This window comes from Lates calcarifer, linkage group LG18 (genome assembly GCF_001640805.2).
Source record: "Lates calcarifer isolate ASB-BC8 linkage group LG18, TLL_Latcal_v3, whole genome shotgun sequence".
NCBI classification, from domain to species: Eukaryota; Metazoa; Chordata; class Actinopteri; family Centropomidae; genus Lates; species Lates calcarifer.
In genome coordinates, this window is record NC_066850.1 from 5,275,454 (window position 1) to 5,298,931 (window position 23,478).

Below are 23,478 nucleotides of genomic sequence, written 5' to 3' on the forward strand. Positions count from 1 at the left end.
TCAATGTGTCCTGGTGGCTCATTGGGCTGAGTTACACTCCCCACAGGCTACTTGTTATATCTCTCTTATCTCTTCTGACACTCTGTGGTTTACAGTTTGAAAACTAGAGAAATTTAAAACTGATAAAGGTAAAAAATTTAAATGCGTTGTAGAAAGAAAGTGGGTCAGATCTCTGAGCAACCAGCTATTAGCACAGACCGTCACTGGAAGCATTTATTATACTCACTCTAGTTCGAAGCACAGACTCGTGGGCAGAACTCGTCACAGATTTCTCACTGGTTCACACTTAAATGATGTTTTCACACGTGGAAGTGCACCCTGTTGGACCTCAGCGTGGATTTCAGCTCAGCTAGAGGAGGCGCAGTAAAAGACCTGCTGCTAAGGTAACCAAACATGTCCTACTTTCACAGGGCGCCGTACAGTAAATCATCATTATGTTTGTAACGTACAAGCAGCACACACAACCGCTTGGCATCCCAGTGGGTGTTGGAGAAAATGCTAATACTATGCGGTAGCTATAAAAGGCCCGATATAGAATAGTCTCTGTGTGGTGGTGGGAGAGCTCCACGACTGCAGTTGCAACTACTTTATTTTTTTTCTTTGAGAATTTGATCCCTAGCATGAGGTTGACCTTTGCACTGCGCTTCTACCCTCATGGTGAAATTAGGCTCAGGGTTTATTTAGTCTGACCCTCTTGCACTGCGTTTGTGTGTGCGCTGGTTGTGCATCTGGTCGCTAGGATCGTAACAGGAGAAGCTGGGAGACAGGCCGAGGTGATGTAGCCTAAATACGTCCGTAAACAAACATCTGTTGGTCCCAGCTTTGAAAAAAAATCTTTTTTACTGTCTTTGTGCAGCATGTGTTTGTCTTCTCCTGCAAAGAAAATCCATAATGCTACATCGTATATAAGACAGATGAAATCCTGCCTGCCTATCAGCTTTGTCTGGCTCTACTTGATGCACACGTCTGTCCTCTGCTGTGCTCACTGTATGAATGTGCTGGTGAGTTTCATTGCTAGCCTTTTGACAGTAGTGAATAATTTGCAGAGCGCTCTGACGTAATCTCCATCTCTCTCTCTCTCTCTGTGTAATCTGAGCTCTCAGCCACCGAACTGCAGCTCCCCATTTGTCAACAGCGGCTGTTTTCACTTTAATACGTGACCTTTTCAGACAGACACGCCACACACTGACGCAAATACACAAACGCCACTTTTTTTTGTTTCTGATTGATTTGACCTTGTTGTCAAGCTCCAGTCACACTTGTGCAGTGCCGTGTCCATGTGCTGGTGTGTCATGACCACACTGTGACATTTCAAAGTCTTAGTGAGGCTTTTGGCCACATACCGGAGCCGGTGGCTGCAGATGAAAATTACAGATGGATTATTTGGCACACTATTTCAGTCTTCCTCCTGTCAGTATGAGCGTAGAGTTAGAAAAAGGCCGCACTCGGTAGAGACTGAGAGTGTGTGTGTTCAGGCTGCAGTGATCCTGAGAGGAAGCCTTGTAGTTAATCATGTGTGTTTACGATAATAGAGACACTCTGGGAATACATGGTGTTATATTGAATCAGAGTTGAGAGACCAGAGAATACGTTTGCAGTGATAGTGAGTGAGCCATTTAATCACACAGTGTTAGTTAGTTTGCTAATGTTTGTGGGGTGTGGTGTGGGGTTAAAATGTAATTAGTGAGAGAGAGTTAAGTTTACAATTCAACAGGGTGAGCGAGAGAGAGCGAGAGAGAGCGAGAGAGAGCGAGAGAGAGCGCGAGAGAGAGAGAGAGAGAGAGAGAGCGAGAGAGAGAGAGAGAGAGAGAGAGAGAGAGAGAGAGAGAGAGAGAGAGAGAGAGAGAGAGAGAGGCAGCCAGAGGACACATGTATAGGAAATCAATAAGGTGCAAACAGCTATTCTGACAGTGGGGCTTCTTTACTACCAGTAAGGCTATTTGTTTATGTGTGTCTCTGTGTGTGTTTATTGGACTGGGAACTTATCTGACCTTAAACTGATCAGGACCATCCACTACAGAACACATAAAATAAATAAACCTATAAGCAGAGTATGTAACACATATGAACATGTATACACTGTGGGCTACATGCAGAGTAAAAGTTTTTCAATGATTCGTAATCTGTCAGAAAAAGCCACGAAGGAAAGGATGTAGAGCTGCAACGATTAGTAGACTGATGAATTAATCGATTAGTTGTCAGCTGTTAAATTAATCACCAGCTACTTTAAAAATTGATTAATCATTTTGAGAAAATGTCGAAATTCTCTTAATTTCAGCTTCACAAATGTGAATATTTTCTGGTCTCTTTAGTCCAGACATTTGAGGATGTCAACATTTTTCACTGTTTTCTGACTTTTTATTGACTTAACAAGTAATCGATTAATTAAGAAAATGATCAACAGATTAATCGATAATGAAAATAATAAAGACTTATTGTGAAGTAGATGCAGGTGCACAACATATTGAGATGAATAAAAAAAAACTAGTTGCTTGATGAAAGTTAGAGCATTTTGGTTCACAGATCCAAACAATTAGCTGTGTTATAGAATATTAGAGAAGCAGAATATTGATCTTATTGTAAATTGAAAAGAAGTTTCAAGTCATTTTTTACTGCCAGGACACAAGATGAATTTTCATTATCTGTATTTGCAGTTTTCAAGTGTGAGGTAGTGAAATTGAATACCGTACCCGAAACCATATCACCATGGCAATATCCAACAGATTTATCACGCATCACGCGCGCCGATCAGCTTTTAATGTTGTGGCTGATCGGTGTATTTTCTCCATATTGAGCTGCTCCTCTGTGGGTTGATGAAGGTTGAGATTTGGGAATAAATATATGTGTGTGTGTGTGAGTAGAGCGAACTGGGGGAGGGGTGACTTGTGGGTTAAAGAGCTTTTGGATTAGTAGCTTGGGTATTGTACTGCAAATACCTTCTCCCCCTCTGTTGCTCTCTTTATTGCTCTCTCTCTCTTTGCTCTTTTTCATTCCTGTCTCATGTTGCGTTGAACGTGTGTGGGGTACAAACTAGACCGAAGGTGTGTGTTTGTGTGTGAGCGAGATGTTAGCTGATGTTGGAATTGTGCTGAGGCAGCAGTGCCTCTATCAAACTGACGCACATATGCACACCCTCACCCACCCACACACACCGGCACACACATAAACATACGCAGTAAATGTATACATGTCGTCCACTTGTTTTCACAACCACCGGGCGAGAATGAGGCACCAACACGATTGTAAATCGACGAACAGCTGAACGCGCATGCTCTCGCAGACGAACACATATAGTAGCGCTGTGCATAAATTTGCATGTTCCACTTTGTCCTGCCCCGGGCGTTTGAGAGACGGACCACCACATACAGTATTATCTCTGTTCAGATGTGCCACTCGAAAGCTTGTTTCCTGGCTTAGTCATATCTGCTTTTCTCAAGGGATTCCATTTCAGGGCTCTTCAATTTATTTTATGCATACACCCCAGGAGATGCACACCATCTGGGAAAAGCTATGACTCATCTGTCTACACTTGCTTAAAATAGTTAGGACTCTGTTTTATTGTTTTTTAAGTAGAGAATTTATCAGGTATCAGTTTGTTTTGGGGATTAAAAACCTGTGATAATAAATAATACAACAATCTGGATGAAAGTGTCATTATTTATTGTGTATGCTTTTTAACAGAGAGCTTAATCAGCACCTTTTACTGGAAATTTATCATCGCTAAAAGGGCCTGAATCACTGCAAAGCACTTGTTTGGTTGTTGGTTCATCACACATCAAAAAGCAGACATGAATAGATCCTTTCAAATCTTGAAAGAATAATGTGTCTCCTTACTCCCTTCGAGCCTCCTCACAATTACATTTTTCCATATTTTCTGTTTATCTTTTATGAAATAACGTCCTCCTTTCTCTCTCTCTGTCTGTGTCTAGATGAAAAAGAGAAAGCCAAGATCAACTCAGAGGAGCTGCAAATCAAGAAAGTGAAGAAGAAAAAGAAGAAGAAACACAAAGAGGGGGAGAAGCACAAACGAGTGAAGATGTACCACCGCTCCTGCCAAACCATTTGTGCTGGCCTGCTTCTCCTCCCTCCGTCCTCCCCATCTCCCACCTCCTCCTCCTCAGCCTCCGATCCCACGCAGAACTCCTCCCTGTCTCCATTTAAGTCCCCGCTGCCGGTTTGCCCCTCACCTAACAACAAGTCCTCACACATCCTGCCCTCCTCTCCTCCTCTCGCCCCCAAATCCCTCTTTAACTCCTCAGTTTCCAACTCTCCCAACTCCGTGTCGTCCTCCATCAAGGCGCCGCTTGCTTCTCCGACCAAACAGCAGCAGCCACGGTGCACCTACCCCGGCATGGCGGGTCTGGAGTTCGCCCCGTACATCCACATAGAGAACCAGCCTAATGGAGGGGCGCTGGTGGCCCACGCCTACACCTCACAGCTCTCCTCTCTCTCAATGGGCCAGAGGCAGAGATTCGCCCAGGAGTTTGTCACCTTGGCCTTCAGCGAGGACTCATCCCAGGTACGTCACAGATATTGATCAGATTGATCCTTGGATGCTGTGTTCAGTGCAGCATGACACAGCTGCAGCATGAAAGCAGTTAAATATGTGTGTTTTTTTTAGACATCTACATGATCTAACTTGTTTTCCAGGCAGCTCATTATGTCATGGGAATCGTCCACGGAGAAGCCAGCTACCTGCCCGATTTCTTGGACTACTTCTCGACCAAGTTCCCGTCAGCTCCGGTCAAAATGGAAATACTGGGAAAGAAGGACATAGAGACAACCACTATGGCTAATTTCTACTCTCAGGTTAGTGTTTCCAAGCCTCTGTCCTCTGTTTAAAGTCTATCATAACCATCCGTGAACACAGGAACTGCTCTGATGAAGTCTCACGATGTAGCAAGTGTAATTTGAGGTCATGAGATGGAGGGCACAGGCTGCAGGTGAGGTTCACCCAGAAAGGCTGATGGCAAGATATGGTTACAACTGTCTACACTTTTTTAAAGCTGTTTTTAAACTCTCTCACACACACAGGAAGAGGTGGAGGCTCACCAAGAGATTTCTCTGAAACTGTCATCAAATTAGATTGTGTGTCCTTCATATGTTTGCTGGTTTGTTATTTGAACAGAAAACCAGAGAGTGTTTAAAGTTTATGAATGGCTTGATGTCTGTGTCAGTATTTTGTACATGTGAGCACAGTTCAAGAGAAACATTAGATGAGAAATATGAAAATAAAGTTTAACGAAGAGCGACGGCTTATGAAAGGATATAAAAAGGAGAAAAGGCAGGATCAGAAACTTAGGAGGTGAATGAAGAGGTGGGTGAGTAGAGAGGTGGGAGGATGAAGGGATGCTGGGGGAAGCAAAGCAATCGATTGAAGGAAAAGGCTAAGTGACTGCTGTGTGTGGAGGAAAAAGTTTTATTGTTGTGGCTTAAACCATCTGGTTGAAGCATCTGCCTCCATCTGTCCAGCGTCAAACAGCTTTTGGCATTTATACCAATGTCTGATTTCTCAGACTAACTGACAACATTTGTAAATGACTGGTGGGTCACTCCTCTCGCTGCAGTGCTTCTTAATCTTTAGAGAGCGCGGCTGAAGTGAGGGCATGAAAGGAAATAGAAAAGCAAGAGGACATTTTAGAGAGGGAAAGACGACAAGCGAGAGAAAGGGTGACAGGAAAAGAGAGGGAGAAAAATCTGAGAGGAGAGGCTGCTAGAGAGAAAAGAGAGTGACAGTATAATCGGAAAGAGGATAAGAAAGCAAGAAGTGAAGTTTTAGAGAGATGACTGCTGTCAGGCAGGTGGCATGGCTCACAGTAAGTCAGGTTAGAGAGTCAAAACCCACACAAAAGGTGTTTTTCTTCTTTTCTTTTCAAAAGCACAAGTATAGGAGCAGCTGTAGTTGGACGCCCCTCACTCACTCACTCCTCAGTGTATTACATTGCCTTTTGAGGACAACTGGAAAAACAAGAAGTGTGTGTGTGTGTGGGTGGTGTCTGTCTGGATTGTCTCCTCTGTGCACGGTGACACAGCTCTTCGTTTAGAGCTGTCCCATGTCTGTAGTTCACTAATGAAAAGCCTTTTGTTGCCTCAAACCTCCTGAGCTGCTTTGTATTGAGATCCTGCCTGCTCTTTTTTTTTTTTCAACCTGAGTGCAGGCAGCACCATTATGATGAAATATTCATAATGTTATATTTCTGCCTGTTTTTGGCCAGTTTTTCCCTCCACAAACACATCCTCGATCTCTGCACGCTTAGAATAAATTAAATGAGTGAGTTAAACATCTAAACAGCCCGTTGTCTGAGTGGAGTTTCCCCTTCAAACCTGTGTCCTAAGCTGTCCCTTTAAGAGTAGTGTTCCTTGCAGGGCTAACGTCATTGTCCACTGGTCTTGTTAATTTTTTTCTCCCTCCTAGCTTTCAGCAGTGACCTTGGCAAGTAGACATACAGTCTACACACACACGCACAGATGTGAGCATGCACACTGATATATACACAGGCGCAGGTGTACACACACACACACACACATTAATGGTTTATCATGCGCATTTTATGTTTCTGCAATGTTGCGTGTCTCTCTGCTCCAGTCAGAAATGACTGGACGGCTGTTTCTACTAGTGTGTGTGCAGAATGGCTGCAGCTGCTTACAATTTTTTATCTTTTTCAATTTTTGGTGTGTGTTGATGTTGAGTTTTTCGTGTGCATTTTACTCCCCTCCATGCATAGCGTACATACTGTGAGCAGTGCGTGTTGCGGTGTATGTTTGCGATGATCAAAATGTCAGTGTTTTGTATTCAGCACCTGACTGAAGGCATTTTCACTGCTGGTAAGGATTATGGGAGATTACAGCACTCCATTTTCTCAGGGCAAGTGCAGCCCAGCAGACAATATATGATGTGCATGGACAGTGAGGTAATTTGGTCTTTCCTGTTTAGTCACCGAGCGTAATAATGCAGCTACGGCACCAGAAGATCAATACAAAGCAACAGAACAGTATGGCTCTTTAGTGTTGTATTAAACTGCGCTCATGTTGTGGTCATGCATGCACTCACAAATGTATTAAGAGCACTTACATGTTAACTGTTAGCATGTTTAGAGGCATGAGTGTGAATACAGGAAGGAATATGGTCTACAAATCATTTACTAGATTCATTTCTGTGGTTAATTTCATCTTAACTCTTCTCTTTATTCCTTTGAATTTCCCTTTGTATGATGATTCAAAAGCATTTAATGCAACGTAATATTGTGTCAGATTCAAGGCCAGTCTGTCTTGGAAGCACTTTGCAATTCATGAGTACATTTATTAAAAATGTTTTACCAGCAGAATATTATCCACATCAGGTCAAAATCAAATATGTTTTATGAGAATTCAGAGGTGCAGGAGAGTAAAAAAAATGTAGTATTTCTCTCACCCAGTTCCACTGAAAGCCAAAGAGGTAAGCTTTAAAACGTTTATCCATTCAATTCAATCCATTCAATTCTTGCATAAAACATTTAATTAGGATTGTACAACCTGTGGATTCTGTGAGAAAGATATTGAGACTGTAGAACATGTGTTATTTCAGTGTAACTTATTAAAGCTGGAGTATTCATAAAGGAGAAGAATTTGAAGGTCAAGCCCCTAAATAAAGAAAAAGAAGAATCATGCAGAATATGATTTCATATGATTTTATTAAGCACGGCATGTAACATATATGTGTTAATTCCTATAATTATATGTAAGGGAATTAAGCAATACTAAAACTAGCTCTTTGTGTCTGGAAAATCCCTTTCAGTTTTTGTCGCTCTCCATTTGACAAAAACTAGTCAACAAGTTTCGTTTACATCAGTTGATAAACTGTAAACCGTCTCAAAGTTTCAGATTACAACTGATAAACAGCTGTCCACTGACTTCACCTCATCTGACTCTACTAAAGTAACCATTACTTTACTTTTAATTCACTAAGTGTTGGTGCATTCACATGCTTCTCTTCGTGGGTGAGCCAAGGGAGAGATTATGCAAGAAAAGTGTGTGCAATTGTGTTTCAGGCACCGGTCAGCAGCCAGAAGCTTTGTTGTGACGCATGCACAGTAATAGACTAATAGACTTAGCGCTCTAGAGACCGACTGGACGTAATAATTCAGAATGAGAGACACAGAGAGCTGGGCGAGGAGAGGAGGAAGCAGACAGACATCCAGGGGTCAGGAAGAGGTCAGGGGAGAGAGAGAGAGGCGAGATGATGCCATGACAACTCTTGAGAGAGTGAGGGATGAGTTGACAGGAAGAGGGAAAAGTTGTTATAAAATTAACAAGTGGGTGAACCAGAGACGGAAAGGAGAACAGGAAAGGAGAAAGGCTTGATCTAATAGACTTCCCACCAGGGACGAGAGTATTAGCAGGGAAAGAGGCAGAGGAGGAGATGGAGAGGCTGAGAGACAAGAGAAAAATAGATAATCTGCAAGTAGAGAGTCGAGAGAGAGTGAGATGATCTGTTAAAAATATACTGCTTTTAGCCGGAGAAAGTGACAGCAGGAGAAAGATGACAGCAATGATAATTATATATAATAAAGTCGGCTTTTTAATCCTGTGAATTTGCGGATGTGGAATACCAAATGAGCCGCAGTGAATTTCGAGTGACAGAAGTAGCATTCACCTTTTTTATTCTTTTCTGTGCAGAATTTTCATTGTTTGACTTGATTTTATCGCACAAGTTTAGCAGTGAAAGACAAAAGCAAATGTGATGTTGGTCATTTGTTTTCACACGTTTACCCTCTGGATGTGTTTAGATGCACGTACACAGAGGTGAGGAAGGACTGGAGCATCTTGAAGAGCACTGCTCAGAGGAAGTCTGTCACATTTCCTGTTTCCTTCTGTTTGCCTTCACTTCTTATAGACAAGCTGTGTCAGTTTGTGTGTCTGTGTGTGCTCGAGTGAATCACAGACTGTTAGATTTATCTGTTTATTTCAGGCAGAGGTAGTGTTTCCCAATACTCTTCCTGTGATAGTGAGAGACTGTTCTCTTTGCAAACAACGTGGGGGTTATTCTGCAGTTAAATTATGCATGTGTAAACACAGAGACACTCACAGACTCACACAGGCAGAGAAAACAGACTCCCATAAGCACAAACAATTATAAGTATGCAGAGAGATGAATGCGTGCTCTCACAAATACACACACTAGCTGAGAAAAATTGTGGGAAAAGCACAAATTCTTGTAAGTACGAAGGCGTTTGAATCCGTGTGTGCACACAAACACATTCTCTCAGTATCTAGGTCATTGACTCAGTGAGACTATTTAAAGTTGTGTTTATATGTGTGGAGTGAGTATTTCAAGCTTCTAGTCATCACCATCTTATGAGGATATTACACAGTGTCGGGGCACAGATGCAGTGAAACACTGTGAACCAACACACACTCACAGCAGTGAGGCTTTGCCTGTCTGTGTGTGACGAACTGATTCATTTTGTTTATTGATCGTGGATTATATAGATACAGGGTCATGGTTATGTGATGCATTCAGGACGTGGAGAAGACATTACTGCTGACACCCCGCAGCACTGAGTAATAACAAGTTTCTACATTGTAGAGTAGAAATGATTAGACAAATTATTGTTTAGTAGATCAATTATTATTGATTTGTAACCTGCAGTAGTCCTGGTATTTGCTGGTTCTAGACTCTCAAATGTGGAGATTCTCTGATTGAATATTTTGGGTTTCACTTTGCACTTTTAGGAGAATGCAACAGGCATTTTAAACATTTTTTTTTTTACTTTTATAAACTAAAAACAATCATATATTAATGGTTAATAATCAATAGGTTAATCAGCAATGAAATAATCTTTAGTTACAGCCAAACTTTGTGCTAAAAAGTATAAATACAAGTTGCTTGTTCTCAGCAAGTATTTTATTTTGTGCCAAAATGACAGAGAGCCGAGCTGATTGTGACGACCTGTAATTATCTGTGTCGCTTAATCCAGTCTGTGGTGGTGACTTGTTCTTTCGATCGCAACTTTGAAAGAGCATTTCGCCTGTGATCCAGCCTTTTATGGTCAATTTCTACTAATTACCCCGACTATATAAATAACCACACCACTGGACTGAGAGTATTTTCCTATTAACAGCAACACCCTGGAGGAAATAGCTGCAACACACACACACACACACACCTGAGAGCTGTTGTGGTCTTGCATGGCCGCCCGCTGAGCAGCTGTTTGGGGATTTAGTGCCTTGCTCAAGGATGCACCTGGGAGCTGCTCAGCCACTGCCCTCCCCTCCTCCCCCTCAGTCTTCTTCCAAGTCATTGTTTCTGTCTTCATTACTCCTCCTTAACTTCCCTCCTCCCTTCCTCTCTAACCTGTCCTCATCCCTCTTCCTCCCACCTTGTCACACTCCCTCTCTCCGCCTCTCGTCTCTTTAACATCTCTGCCTTTTACTTATTCTTATCTGATGTCTCCTCCTCCATTGCCCCTCCACCTCCTTCCCATTTTCCTGTCCTTACTCTCTCCTTTCACCATGTTATCTTCATTTTCACCCTCATCCCTCCTTTCCTCTGAGCTATTTCCATCCTTGCCTCATTTTTTTCCTCTCTTTCTGTCTCCTCTGTCTCCCCTACATTAGTTTTTTTTCTCTTTCACAGCTTGTCTTCCTAAAACTTTCTCTCCCTCTTCCTCTCGCCACTTCTCTCCATCTGTCTCACTCTTTCTCTCCTGTGTATCCCTCGCTCGCTCTCTCTCCTCCCTCTGGTCTGTCTCTCTCTCTCTCTCTTTTATCTCTGCCTTGTTGTCAAGTGGTGACTCACTAGAGGCGTGCAGCCAAGGATCTGGCCTCGACACACACACACACACACACACACACACACATGCACGCACACATCCCGATCAGCCAAGAGTACAGCATGCAGGCCACATGCTGCACGTACTGCACACACATGAGCACACACAAAGAAACTGTTGAGGGCCAAGGGTATGGGAGATGGGTTGGGCGCGCGCACACACACACACACACACACACACACACACACACACACACACATACATATACGATGCTCTGTCAGCTAAGTGAAGAGCAGCAAACAGTCTGTTGAGTCACACCGGTGGAGCAGAGACATCAAGTGAAACCGCCAACGCTCTCTCTCACTCTCTCTCTCTCACACACACACACACACACACTGTCTATTTTGACACCCGGTGATGATTAACAGGTTCTTTTCTCTTTTTTTGGACCAAACGACTGCCTCTACTTTTGTGTTCCCCCCCCGGGCTGTGCTGCAAACAAACAATATTAAATGTATATATATTATATAAACACTGATACTTCACACTGCAACCTGTTGGTCAAGACTATAATGATAAACATACTGTATCTAAAAACCTCACGAAACCTGATATTTTACATAACAATGTTAGGAGCACCTCTGAAGGTGTCCATCACAACTAATTATATCTCAGAGGAAGCAGAGAAAATATATTCCTGCTGTCACAAATGGTGTCAGTTTTTTTCAGACTTTGCTCCAAACGTCAGCTTTTCTCATGTGTCATTAATCCTTTAAAATTAGTCAGATAAAGCAGAAAGGAAAAACAACCCACTCTTTGGTTGAATTTGTCACAACCACTTATCAAATCCAACCTGTGAGGAGGGGATGCCAGCAGATATAGCTCCATGTTACTAGCATGTTTTCATTATGAGCAGACAACAGTGGGGACAGTGAGGCTCCATAATGACCCTGCTGAAGGTGCTGCTAATCAAAAATAAGATGATATCTGTAATACTTTAAAGATTTCTTAGGTGAAGAGAACAGAAAATGTGCTGTTTTGTTTTCTCCTGTGGCCCTTGTTAGGAAGGAGAACACAGTTTTTTTCAGTAGAGTTCTCAGCTAAACACTGAGGATACATATGGAAAGTTTGCTGCAGTGTTTTTATTCACCTGCCCTGGTCACCTGCACCGCTCAGAAAATACAAAATATATATATTTAAACTGCAGCTGCTGTCTGACTCACCTGCATCACTGTCTAACGTGTGTGTGTGTTTTTTTCTTTGGTTGCTGCAGGTGAAGAGAACGTACAGTCACGGGACGTACCGAGCCGGGGCGATGAGACAGATCAGCTTGGTGGGAGCTGTGGACGAGGAGGTCGGGAATTATTTCCCAGAATTCCTCAGCATGCTGGAGGAGTCGCCCTTCCTGAAGGTGAGTCAGGACAGTAATCCTAAAGTGAGGAGGGATGATGAATGGAAAAATGACGCGAAGAGACAGTTTCTAACATGATTCTGTGCTGAGAGGGTCAGAGGAAATTAATCTCAGGTCATGAATGTATAGTTTTATTTTTTTAAAAAAGGCTGAATTAAGTTTTAAAAAATGTGGATGCTGGTTTTTATCAAACAGCAGTGAATAGTGCAGTTGTTAGGAGCTAGATTCAGCACAGGATTTATACACATTCTGTGGTCTGGTGAGTATTTAAGGCAGCGGGACGGTTTATGTGGGAGTGACCCAAAATAAATTATAATGGTCATATTAATGGTCACCCAGTGCAACAGTGTGTCTCATTGATATATTTTTATTTTCATAAAAATAACATGTATCAGGGTTTGTAGACACAGACACATTTTTAGTGGGATAAATTAAATTAATTGGTTTTTGGTTTCATCTGATTACAGTGAAGATGTAGAAATATCTGGGAGAGAGATTTGGGGAGTGAAGGTCCAGTATGTGCTTCTGCTTCACTCTGTTCTCTCCATTCAGCCGTCAGCTGGCCCCTGTTTATGGCATTTGTGCATGATAAGAAAAATATAGAATATTACAAGGGTCAGGTGAAAAACATGTCATCAGTGTGAGGCAGAAAATGAACTAACTTTACATTAGAACCACCAGTTTGCGTCACGTAAGTGTGTGTCAAGTGATTGTAAAAATGCCTCACACAATCACATGCAGGTTTAATTGGATGTGGGTTTATTTTTTGAGCAAAAAATACATTTTTTAAATTATGTCCGTGTCCCTCATTTATCTCCTCTGCTTCTCCTCACTTATTTCCTCTTATTGTACTCCGAGAAAGAAATCTAAACAGAACTCAGCCTGGCCTGCTCTCTGATTGTTAAACACAACACACTGTTGGAGGATTAGTCAAGATGTTATGTGGAGATGCTCAGTTGGCAGACACCACACCTTTTCACTGAAATATAGATTTTAGTTACTCTGCTTTTTACCTCGTAAATATGTTTATTCTAAATGTGTGGTAATGCAGCTGTAAACTATAAATATTTCGCTGCATTTACACCGCAGATTATTTGGAAATGACACAAACTGAACAGATGGAGAGATACTGCGACACACAAAACATCAACAACACACCTAATATTCTCAGTGGTGGCTGGCAAACAAGAGGCATTAAGTGGTGTGTCAGAGTGATTTGATGCAGCTTTGAGCTTCTAGTTCAGGAAGTTGCTTCTCTTTTAAAATGTCTGCACAGGAACAGACCACCAGAAAAAAACAAAAATAAAAATACTGCAGGAGTGACAAGCTTTTCTGCTGTTTGCTATTCCACGCTGACACTTCAAATCTCCTGCATGCAGTGTGGAGGAGTGGTGTCGTATGCTGAATATCAAAAGACACACACCCCCCCAGCGCTTCCTATCTGTCGAGAGTTTTGGCGCCCTCTGAAACATGTCGGGTGCCGGTGACAAGTCCCGCCAGAGGGACAGTTTCTGTTCACGAGATTTTCTTTTCTGGAACCGGTGGAATAAATAAAACACTTGATGAATTGGTAAACAAGTGAAAAAAGTGAACGATGTACCAACATGCTGCTTCGATTGCGCTCCCCAGTGTCCTCTTTTTCTCACGCTCTTTCCTCTCGTCTTGTCTGGCTGCAGAGGACTCTTCCGTGGGGAACGTTCTCCAGTCTGAGGCTGATGAGTCCCACGGAGAGCGACGACGGTCCCATAATGTGGGTCAGACCAGGAGAACAGATGATACCTGTGGCTGATATACCAAAGTCCCCCTTTAAAAGAAAACGGTGAGTACACCACATTGTGTAAATGCAGTCACAGATAAATCCAATATTCTAAATCCCCTCCTTAAACAGGGCTGTGAGACGGCGACAGAATTAACAGGTATTTTGGTTTCTATGAATCTTGTTTGTGTCTGTGCACCTTAATGAACCGGCTCGCCTCTGCGCTCCCCGCTCAGCGCACGAGGGCCTATTATGAAAAACAGTAACTTGCACATTTGAAGCAGCAGCAGCGACGGCCATGTGAAGCTTTGTTGCAGCCCAGCAGCCTCCGGATGAGGCAATTACACCCTCTCTGTTCGTCTCCGTCACAGCGTCATCGTCGCTTACACACAACCTCTCAACACACATGATTACTGGGTGAGACCATGAGAGAAATGATGCTGGTGTGTGTGTGTGTGTGTGTAGGAGTGTGTGATGTGAGTGGTATGTGGCCCGCCACTCGGATGAGATCATCGTTATGTTAATAGAGTCGACATCAGACGCTACTTCACATGGCGGCCGGCCAAGCACAGGACAACACACAGCACACACATTCCTTCCACGCTTCATTTATTTCTCTCTTGTCTCTGCTGATTGGTAGGCACATCAGTGGCAATGCTGTGATTTTTATTTATTTATTTTTAGTAATGGTTGATTTTAGCTGAAAAGATTAGCCGATCAGGAGTAAAAGTATTTGTTAAAGCCAATTTTAAGGCAAGAATACAAAGCATTTCCTAATTCCTGCTTCTAAAATGTGAGGATTTGCTGCTATTCTCTGATTTCTATCATTGTTTACTGAATTTATTGGGGTTTTGGACTGATTGTTAGTCAGAAAATGACATTTAAAGGCATCACTTTGGGCTTTAGGAAGTCCTTTTTCACTATTTTCTGACATTTCATGCATCAATTGGTAATGAAAATATTTCTTAGCTGCAGCCTTTGTTGATTTTTCTTTCTTTAGAATTCACAGCAGAAAGCTTTACTCAGTCAGACTTTTCTGGTAATAATGTAATAAAACATATTTGCTTTTTAATCAGTGACTGCACCTGAGTTCAGGCTGTGAATACACACACCTTTATACATGTTATGCTTTGTTTGGTGCAGGGTGTCTAGACAGTGTTTGAAGGGGGTGGCTGTCAAGAGCGTGTGTGTGTGTGTGTCAGCGTGAATGACTGTCAGAAACACTTGTGTAGCAGCTGGGGCCAAAAGAATCTGTTTTTATAGAGATGCAAGAGTGGAGGTGGTTTAACTGTTCTTTCTTTTTAAGTCCTGTCTCATCCCATCACTTGATTAGAAATTATTACAAAAGGACACCTACAAACCGAGGTGCACTTCTCTCAGAATTTCCCTCTTTTGTCTCCGACCTCTCTCCTCATTCTCTCACTTCCCTCCTCCAAACTCTTTTCCCCTCCCACTCTTGCCTCCTTTCTCTGTCCTTGTCCTCCTGCTGCCTCTAAGTATCTGCCCTGTCTGTCTCTCTCCATTTCTCTTACGATCTGTCTTCTGTTTCCTCCTCATGACCTCTCTTTTCCTGCTTTAAGTTGATTTATGTTGGAGTTACTCCGCTGTTACTTTCAAGAGGACTAAAAGTGTGTTTACAGACGGCTCGTATATTGAATATTTCATAGCAGTGCAAGTGTTTTTGTTTATGTCTGTCTGTGTGTATAAGGAAAAAGAAATGAAATAGAAAGAAAGGGGGAAGTACAGGATCTTATTTGCAGTTTGACTGTGTGCTGCACTGAAGGCAGGAAGGCTGCTTGTGCATGGGGAACGTCTCCACAGTGTTGCTTCTTTTTTTTCTTTTCTTTTTTTTGTTTCCTGGTGGTTTCAGTGAAAAGGTCAAGCTTTTCTGTCAGCGCCGAGACTCGCAGTCTGAGAATTCAGCTTGATTATAGTGGTCAGACGATGAAAATAAACCAAAATATTTCAGCTTTTAGCTGAAAGAGCAGCACCATGCTTCCGGAGATTGACAATAATTGCATAGTAACGGCGGCGGCCTTGGCTGGCACCAGATGCAAACAGGACAGAGGCCTGATGCTGAACATGCTGCTCCTGTTCAGATACAAATTACATGACGAAGGATGATCAGGATGAGAGCCTGGTGGCTGACAGCAAGATGTTAAACTCCAGCTGCTCAGTGAGGATGTTTGTTCATGTAAGAGGTAGAACTCAACAACCAGCTGATTACATGACTGACTGCTCTTCCCTCACTTACAAAAAACCTGTTTCTGTGCTCGTTTGTGAGGGTTTTTATCCACCAGTTTTTATGCAGAGTTTCAATTTGTGCATAAAAAAAACACGTGGAGACAAGTTGTTAAACTCAGCTGAGGTGGGATAGTTTGTGTATTGATAAAAGCAAATGTGACACAGTACAGTGGAAACAGACAGTGATTAAATCGTCATGTACGTGTAACTTCTGCTCCACTGAATAAATAGCAACAAATGAACCAACGTTTTCGCGTAAGACGAGGATTTTCTTTTGCTGATTAAAACAAATTTGGATGGAAACTTACACAGCTACTATAGATTTTAACAGTTAATTGATTAATCAGTAATCAGCAGGCTAATTGACAGTGAAAATAATAATTAGTGGCAAGTTTTTTTTAAGATATAGATCCTTTACAGGAGCGTGCTGTCGCTTTAAGATGTTTAACAGTATTTGTCGTCAGAGAAGGTGGTTCCCTCCTGTCTCCTTCTCTCCTGCCTCACCCCTCCCCACCCCTCTCTCCATCTTTATCCCCCGTCTCCCTCCATCATCTCCCCTCCCTCCTCCTCTCCCCCTCATCTGTTCTCCTTCCACCTTCTCCTTCCCCACTTTATTTGACCATAAATGCACAGGAATCTGTCCCGGTCGACTCGGACTCGCAGACAGCTGCCAGAACAATGAGACCTCACATATAGATGGTAGTTAAACGGCTGCAGTAGAAGGAGGACTTTGAATATCACTCGTTCAGCACTCCTCCCTCTACACTCTCTTCTTTTCACAGTTTCACTTACCAGCTTTTCTGGTTTTACATTCATTACTGTCAGCCTGCAGTCAGCTTAGACACACTGAGCTGTGTGTGTGTGTGTGTGTTTTAATCCCCCCCCCCCCCCCCCCCCTCCACTCTGTACTATTTTCCTCCGCTTCTTTCTTCCTCTTCCATCGGCTCCTGCCTCTCCTCTTATCTCTGAATGAATGAATGCACAATTCAGTGTTCAGCACGGGTAGTCTCGCTGCTGTTCCCTCTGTGTGTGTGTGTGTGTGCGCGTGCATGTGTGTTACGCTCTTGTAAGAATCTCTCGCAGACTGCACGCTCGTGTGTTTATACCCCTGTTTGAATCTGACTGCAGCTCCAGTGTGAGTCACTGATCCAGTAGTGAGCTGACTGCAGTACTTCCATTGTTTGGCAACACAGCTCATTTTTATGCTTTTACTCGTTTGCCTCTCAGCCTGTACACATGTGTACGCAATCGAGCATTGATGTCTGTTTACTTTTCATCATTCATCTCAAACACATCCTCTTCTTTTGGGATTTTCCAGGCATCTGTTACCGATTTAAACATTTCATTCTAATTTTCTTGCAACTAATAATCAATCTAAATTAATACTTAATTGATCACGCAAGGAAAGAATTTTTTGCCACTAGCCAACATGAAAAAGTAAAGACAGGGTGGAGGGATTGAAAGATGTTAGTTTCTTCTCCAGTGAAAATGAGAATGCAGCAGTCCACAACACGCCCACAAATTACATTGTACAAAAAATATTTGCGAAAAACTGCAAAAATTTACATGAATTAAAAAAAAAAAAAAAGATTTAAGGAACTGGAACTGGAAATGTTTGACATTTGTGGCTGTTAGATGATTTAAAGGATCAATCAACTGACAAAATAGTTGGCAATTAATTCTTTGACGTTAATAAACTAGTCACTTAAGTCCTAATGTGCAGTGAAACACACTTAGTTGTGGTTGCTAAAATGCTCACACCAGGTCCTGAGAAGATGTTTCATGATGTCCACACTAATTCATGTTTTCCTGCTCTGCACCACAAACCTCCCAGCATCCTCTCTGCTCCTCCTGTCACGCTGTGGATGACATTAATGGACAAGTCAAGCAAGATAACAACACCAGAGGTCTGACTGGTGCTTCTGTTGCGCACAGCAGACAGGAAGTAAAGGAATAAATAAGACGAGGAGAGTCAGCAGCCCACTCACCTTTAGTCGCTTTCTTCTTTATTTAGAGAGCAGGGAACCAGAGACAACGGGAGAAAACTCTGCGTGGGCTCTTGTTTCTCTGAGGGAGTGATCATTTCTGTCCTCTCGTAGCTCCACCAACGAGGTGAAGAACCTGCTGCAGTCGCTGCCCCGGACCAGCGAGCCCAGAGAGATGCTGTTCGAGGACCGGACCCGGGCCCACGCTGACCACATCGGCCAAGGTTTCGAACGTCAGACCACAGCAGCCGTCGGGGTGCTGAAGGCCGTGTGCTTCGGAGAAGGGTAGGCACGTATACAGTCGACAGCTGCTTGTTTAGACGCTGAGTATTTACACATCGCTCGACTGATCTCGCACAATCTCTGTCTCTTGTTTTCAGCTCAGAGCCTCCTCGTGTAACCAAAGACGTCGTGTGTTTCCACGCTGGTGATTTCCCTTATGTAGTTCAGAGGCTGCAGTTGGACCTACACGAACCCCCGCTGTCTCAGGTGTTACATTACACACACACACACACACACACACACACACACACACACACACAGGCTGGCAATAACATCATGGTCACACATTAGTCTCAGCCAAGTGCAGTCATGTTTTTATGTCCCAAATTAGACTCAGAATTATCCCTCAGTGTTTCCCTAATGTAACACTTCATATCCACCACTGGGTGAGGATTTAATATGAACTGATGTTGGATGCTGACACCTGGTGGAGCAAAAATGAACTGCAGCAAGGTAGAAGAAGAAGATGATTATTCAGTAATTTACAGATTAACTTGCTTGCAGTAGATCAGTGTGGAAAAAGTGGATGTTTTATTCAGGACTGCGCCTCCTCTCAACCCCCGACTCCTCCTCTCTCCTCCCAGTGCGTGCAGTGGGTGGATGATGCCAAACTGAACCAGCTGCGCCGCGAGGGGATCCGCTACGCCCGCATCCGCCTGTGCCACGACGACATCTACTTCATCCCCCGCAACGTGGTCCACCAGTTCAAGACAGTGTCGGCCGTCTGCAGCCTGGCGTGGCACGTCCGCCTGAAGCAGTACCACCAAGGAGAGGGCGAAGATGAGGAGGAGGAGGAGGAGGTGAAGGAGGAGAAGCCGAAGGAGAAGGAGATGGAAGCGGCATTGGAGGAAAAAGAGGAAGGGGAGGGGAGGAGGGAAAAGAAGAGTGAGAAAGGAGGGAAGGAGAGGATAAAGGAGGAGGAGGGGGAAGAGGAGGTGGAGAACAGGACGTTGCCCGCTGTCAAAAAGGAGGAGCAGGATCAGCACCTCCCTCACCCTCATCCTCAGCCGGCTCGCTCAGCGGACTTGAGTGCAGGCAGAGACAAAGAGGAGGAGGCTGAGAGGGTGAAAGGAGGAGGGAAACCCAAACAGCAGGAGTCACCTCCTGCTAAGGTGAAGACCGAACCTCCAGCTTCTCCTCTTTGCAAAAATAAATCTCCGTCGCCTCTCCCTCTGTCCCCTCCCGCCTCTCTTCATCCTCCTCTCCAGGACACAAAACCCAAAGTATCATCGAAGTTCCATCACCATCATCATCACCACCATCACTCAGACAGCAGAATGACGTCTTCCAGCGCAGCAGCAGCTTCCTCCTCCTCCTCTTCCTCCTCTTCTTCTACTTCTCATTCGGATCCCAAATCAACTCTTTCTCCATCTTGTCCTAAGTCTTCTTCCTCCTCTTCTTCGCCCGCCACTGATGCTCCTCCACGCTCCTCTTTAGCTGCTCCCAGCCCGACTTCTTCTACCTCTTCTTCTCTTCCTGTTCTGTCCACATCTTCTTCATCCTCTGCTACATCTTCCCCGCCTGCTCCTAAACCGACAACCCCTCCGTCCGCCGTCTCTGCGGCGTCTCAGCCGCCTCCCCCGTCTCCGTCACACCTACCGAAGGACAGAGACTCGCTTCGCCTCAAGCTGGACGTTCCCTCGGACACACGGACGCAAGCGCAGCACGGGTCGCCCGCCGTGGACGCACAGGCCGACACACGGACACACACAGCGGCGGCGGGGGACGCATGGGATCGAACGCCGGCGGACACACGGACGCAAACACTCCTGGAGAAATGGACTCACAGTTTGGACTCAGACTCCAGGCCATCGGTGGATTCGCAGATGCGCGTGCCGCAGGACGCGGGGAGGCAAGGGATGTACATGCAGCAATACCCACCCCAGCACCTCCCACCTCCTCACCTGCTCCCCCCTTCCTTCTCCCCTCTCCTGCCGCACTCCCACCTCCCTCACAGACCTCCCCTGCTCCCCCCAAATCCGCTATCCAACCCCTCCCTCCCGGCGCAGCCGCAAACACTCAACTCGTTCCTGAGTCAGAAACCGACGCCACACTCGGTTCACATGAGCCAGCTCCACCTGCACCAACCAAACATCACCACCCAGTCTCAGCCGTACTACCAGCCTCCCCTCGTCGCCTCCCCCTCTCAGCCAAACACTCCCCTCTCCAGCTCCCAGCCTCTCCCTCCTCACCTCCCCCACCATCACCAGTTCGCCAAAACCTTCTTCCCTCCCCAGCACCCGCACTTCTCCTCCCATCCCTTCCTCCCCCCTCAGTCTTTCCTGCCTCAGCCTCCGGGCTCTTACCCGCTACAGCCGCAATACCAGACCTCAGCACCAGCGCAGGTTCAGCTCTCTCTCGCGCAGTCTTTCCCCCACCCGCCTCCTCCTCCCACCACCTCGCAGTCTCTGCCTCCGCCTCCTCCCCCTCTCCCACCTCCTCTCCCTCCTCAGCCTTCCCCCTCTGTCCTCCCCCCAAAGCATGAAGAGGAGCGGAGACAGGTTTTATAGTAGTTTTTGTACATAATGATGCTGTTTTTAAATGACTGTAAATGTACAAGGTTTTATTTTGGTTGTGTTGTTGTAAAACGATGTAAAAAGGAAATAACAGGAGGAGACAGACACAGTATCGTAGTTTATAAAGCAGAGTTGGACTTTATTTAACCCACACACCTCTTGACTGGACTGGTTTAGACTGTACCGATGCTGTGGTTGTGCTCTGGTTCAAAAATATTAAGCGGTTACTGCATGTACTGGTAGTTTTGGCCTTTAGTAAAAGTATGGGTGCGCCAAAATCTGACAGGTTTCCAGGTTCACGTCTGCCAAACTGCTGTCTGGTTCTCTGTTTTTGAAGTTAGCAAAGCCCTTTTAAACATCAGAATACCTGTGAACCATCAGAGGAAGGAAATAGTAAATTTCTGCAGACTTTGTGTCAGATATTTATATTAAAAAGGTCACAAGGATGATCTTTTTGTGAAACTTGCAGCTAATGCTTCCATTTTGTGGCTTTTTTTCTAGTGTATTCTCCGTGCCCAAGACTGTTTCTGGAATAATAATGGGTCAAACTTTGATATTATACAATACACTAACGTATTGATGTGATATCACTACATTTCCTCGACTATATTGTAACGATACATCTTAATCAGTACAATATACTGCAGTACTTTTCCCTAATGTTGTATTTCGAGCAATAACGCTCCGCAATAATCTGCTGAAACTATAAAACTGCATTTCCCGGTTATTGATATACTGACAAGGATCAGTATTTTTATTCAAATTCAAAGCCAGTAATGTCCTGTTGAATCATGTTCGTTGAGTCAGCATCCATGAGGAGTGATTAACTGTAATTAACAAGTATCTTAAATGATTTTTCTAATCAGTTGCAGTGTTTTATTGCCTAATAAGGATATCAGTGCAGTTTTTAGTGCTACTAAACGAAAGAAAAATCCCATTACATTATAAATCAGTATAGTAAGCTACAGTATGCAGCCAGCAGCACTGTAGTTAATTACACCATAAAGAGTCACGGTGTAATGCATCGAGATTATCTTGTACCTGTAAGCCCTCGACACCGGTGGCAGAGCTCTTAGTGTAATTTCGCTGTGTTTTTCAGCGTCTGTTGGACGCGCACCAGGGCCTCCTAATTGTGGAGACTTGAGCGCTCACTGGTTGGCCACGGAAGAATTCGACCCAGCCAAGGCCGTTAACACAGACAGGCCTTCAGAGTCTCAGGAAAAAGTATTCAGGACACATCCGTGAATATACTGGTCTCCTGAGGGAAAAAAAAAAACCCTGATCCACTGATTTTACTGGACAGTAGAGTTTCAGGGTCACTGGAATATTACTCAATCTGCTACATTATATTAGTCCCTATGCAGCTACATCAAGAGCTTGCCATGAGGTAACTTTAGATTTAGAGCAATATCATACAGATTCAGTATAAGACTTCCCAAATGTGACTCATTACAGCACTTTGTAACACGGATATGTCTGAACTGCAGTTTAAATACAGTTGACGTTATTGAAAACTCTTTGAGTCATGATTATGTCAGATTATCAACAGGGCAATTTCAGGTTCTTCCAGGATTATAATGTTAATACATTCAGGCCTCAGATGATATGAAGATACGATTTTTTAAAATTCTTTATGAACACTCTCTATCTCTCTCTCTTTCGCTCTAAGACACTTTGAAAACAGATGGTACACTGTTGAGAGTTCATTCCCAAAGCACTATTTATCTATTTACCTGACGTCTGGTTTCTCTGCAGTGTGGAGCATCCTGTCTGTAAAAAAATATTTTATTTATCAACCAAGGACTGAAGTGACCTCCTGTGTTTTAAAAGTACAATAAATTATTGAAATTCTGTTTTAGCAGCAGCGACTATGAAGAGTATATGTTTCTCCAAGTATCTGATTTCAGAGTCAAACTCTTGTGTCTCAGTTCTCATCCCACAGTTGTGGAACTTTGTTTTTGAGAGACACTTGATTTTTTTTTCTATCATTGATGTCTTGATTTGACTTAATCGATATTGGAGTACAGCCCACTTGCTAATGTAGCCCACAACATTTCCCCAGTGCCTGTCCTTAACTGTGAACTACTAAGTGGTTCAGAGCCACATAGAGAAAAAGTTCTGTCCTTTTTCTTGAGAGTTTTTAGGAGTCCAAGTTTAAAGTTTTCACTGGAAAAATGAGAACGAAGCCTTAAATTGGTCTCTAAAGCTGCTGAAAACCCTCCAAATATCTGCGGTCTGAGTTGGGATGGCTCAGCAGAATGATATCCTGAAAGCAGGGTTGTGTTTTTCATGATTAGTCTCACCGCAAGCCTGAAAAATCTTGGAAAATTAAAGATCAGATGGTCAGTTTGCCTCTAAGGGCTTCATTTCAGAGACAGAACTCTTCACTGTGTGGCTCTGGGGAGAGCGAGGTGATAATTAAGCACTTGATGCCAGTTGCAAGACGCTCTGCAGCTCTTTTTATGCTTTTGGGTTTCAGATGTTACAAAAACATGACAGGAACATATATTTTTTGTACAAATGTGACAAAAAC

The 23,478-nt window shown here is 43.7% G+C and overlaps 1 protein-coding gene across 1 annotated transcript in view; it reads left to right on the forward strand.

Annotated features, from left to right (window-relative positions):
- LOC108890146 (lysine-specific demethylase RSBN1L) overlaps positions 1–22,806 on the forward strand; it is a 31,025-nt gene extending 8,219 nt beyond the window's left edge. Inside the window, exons 3-9 of the mRNA XM_051077874.1 lie at positions 3,930–4,519; positions 4,651–4,809; positions 12,025–12,162; positions 13,839–13,981; positions 18,262–18,432; positions 18,528–18,636; positions 19,014–22,806. Of these exons, the coding sequence (XP_050933831.1) occupies positions 3,930–4,519; positions 4,651–4,809; positions 12,025–12,162; positions 13,839–13,981; positions 18,262–18,432; positions 18,528–18,636; positions 19,014–20,939 (3,236 nt within the window). The 3' untranslated portion in view covers positions 20,940–22,806. The remainder of the gene's footprint in view (positions 1–3,929; positions 4,520–4,650; positions 4,810–12,024; positions 12,163–13,838; positions 13,982–18,261; positions 18,433–18,527; positions 18,637–19,013) is intronic.
- The last annotated feature ends 672 nt before the right edge of the window (positions 22,807–23,478 follow it).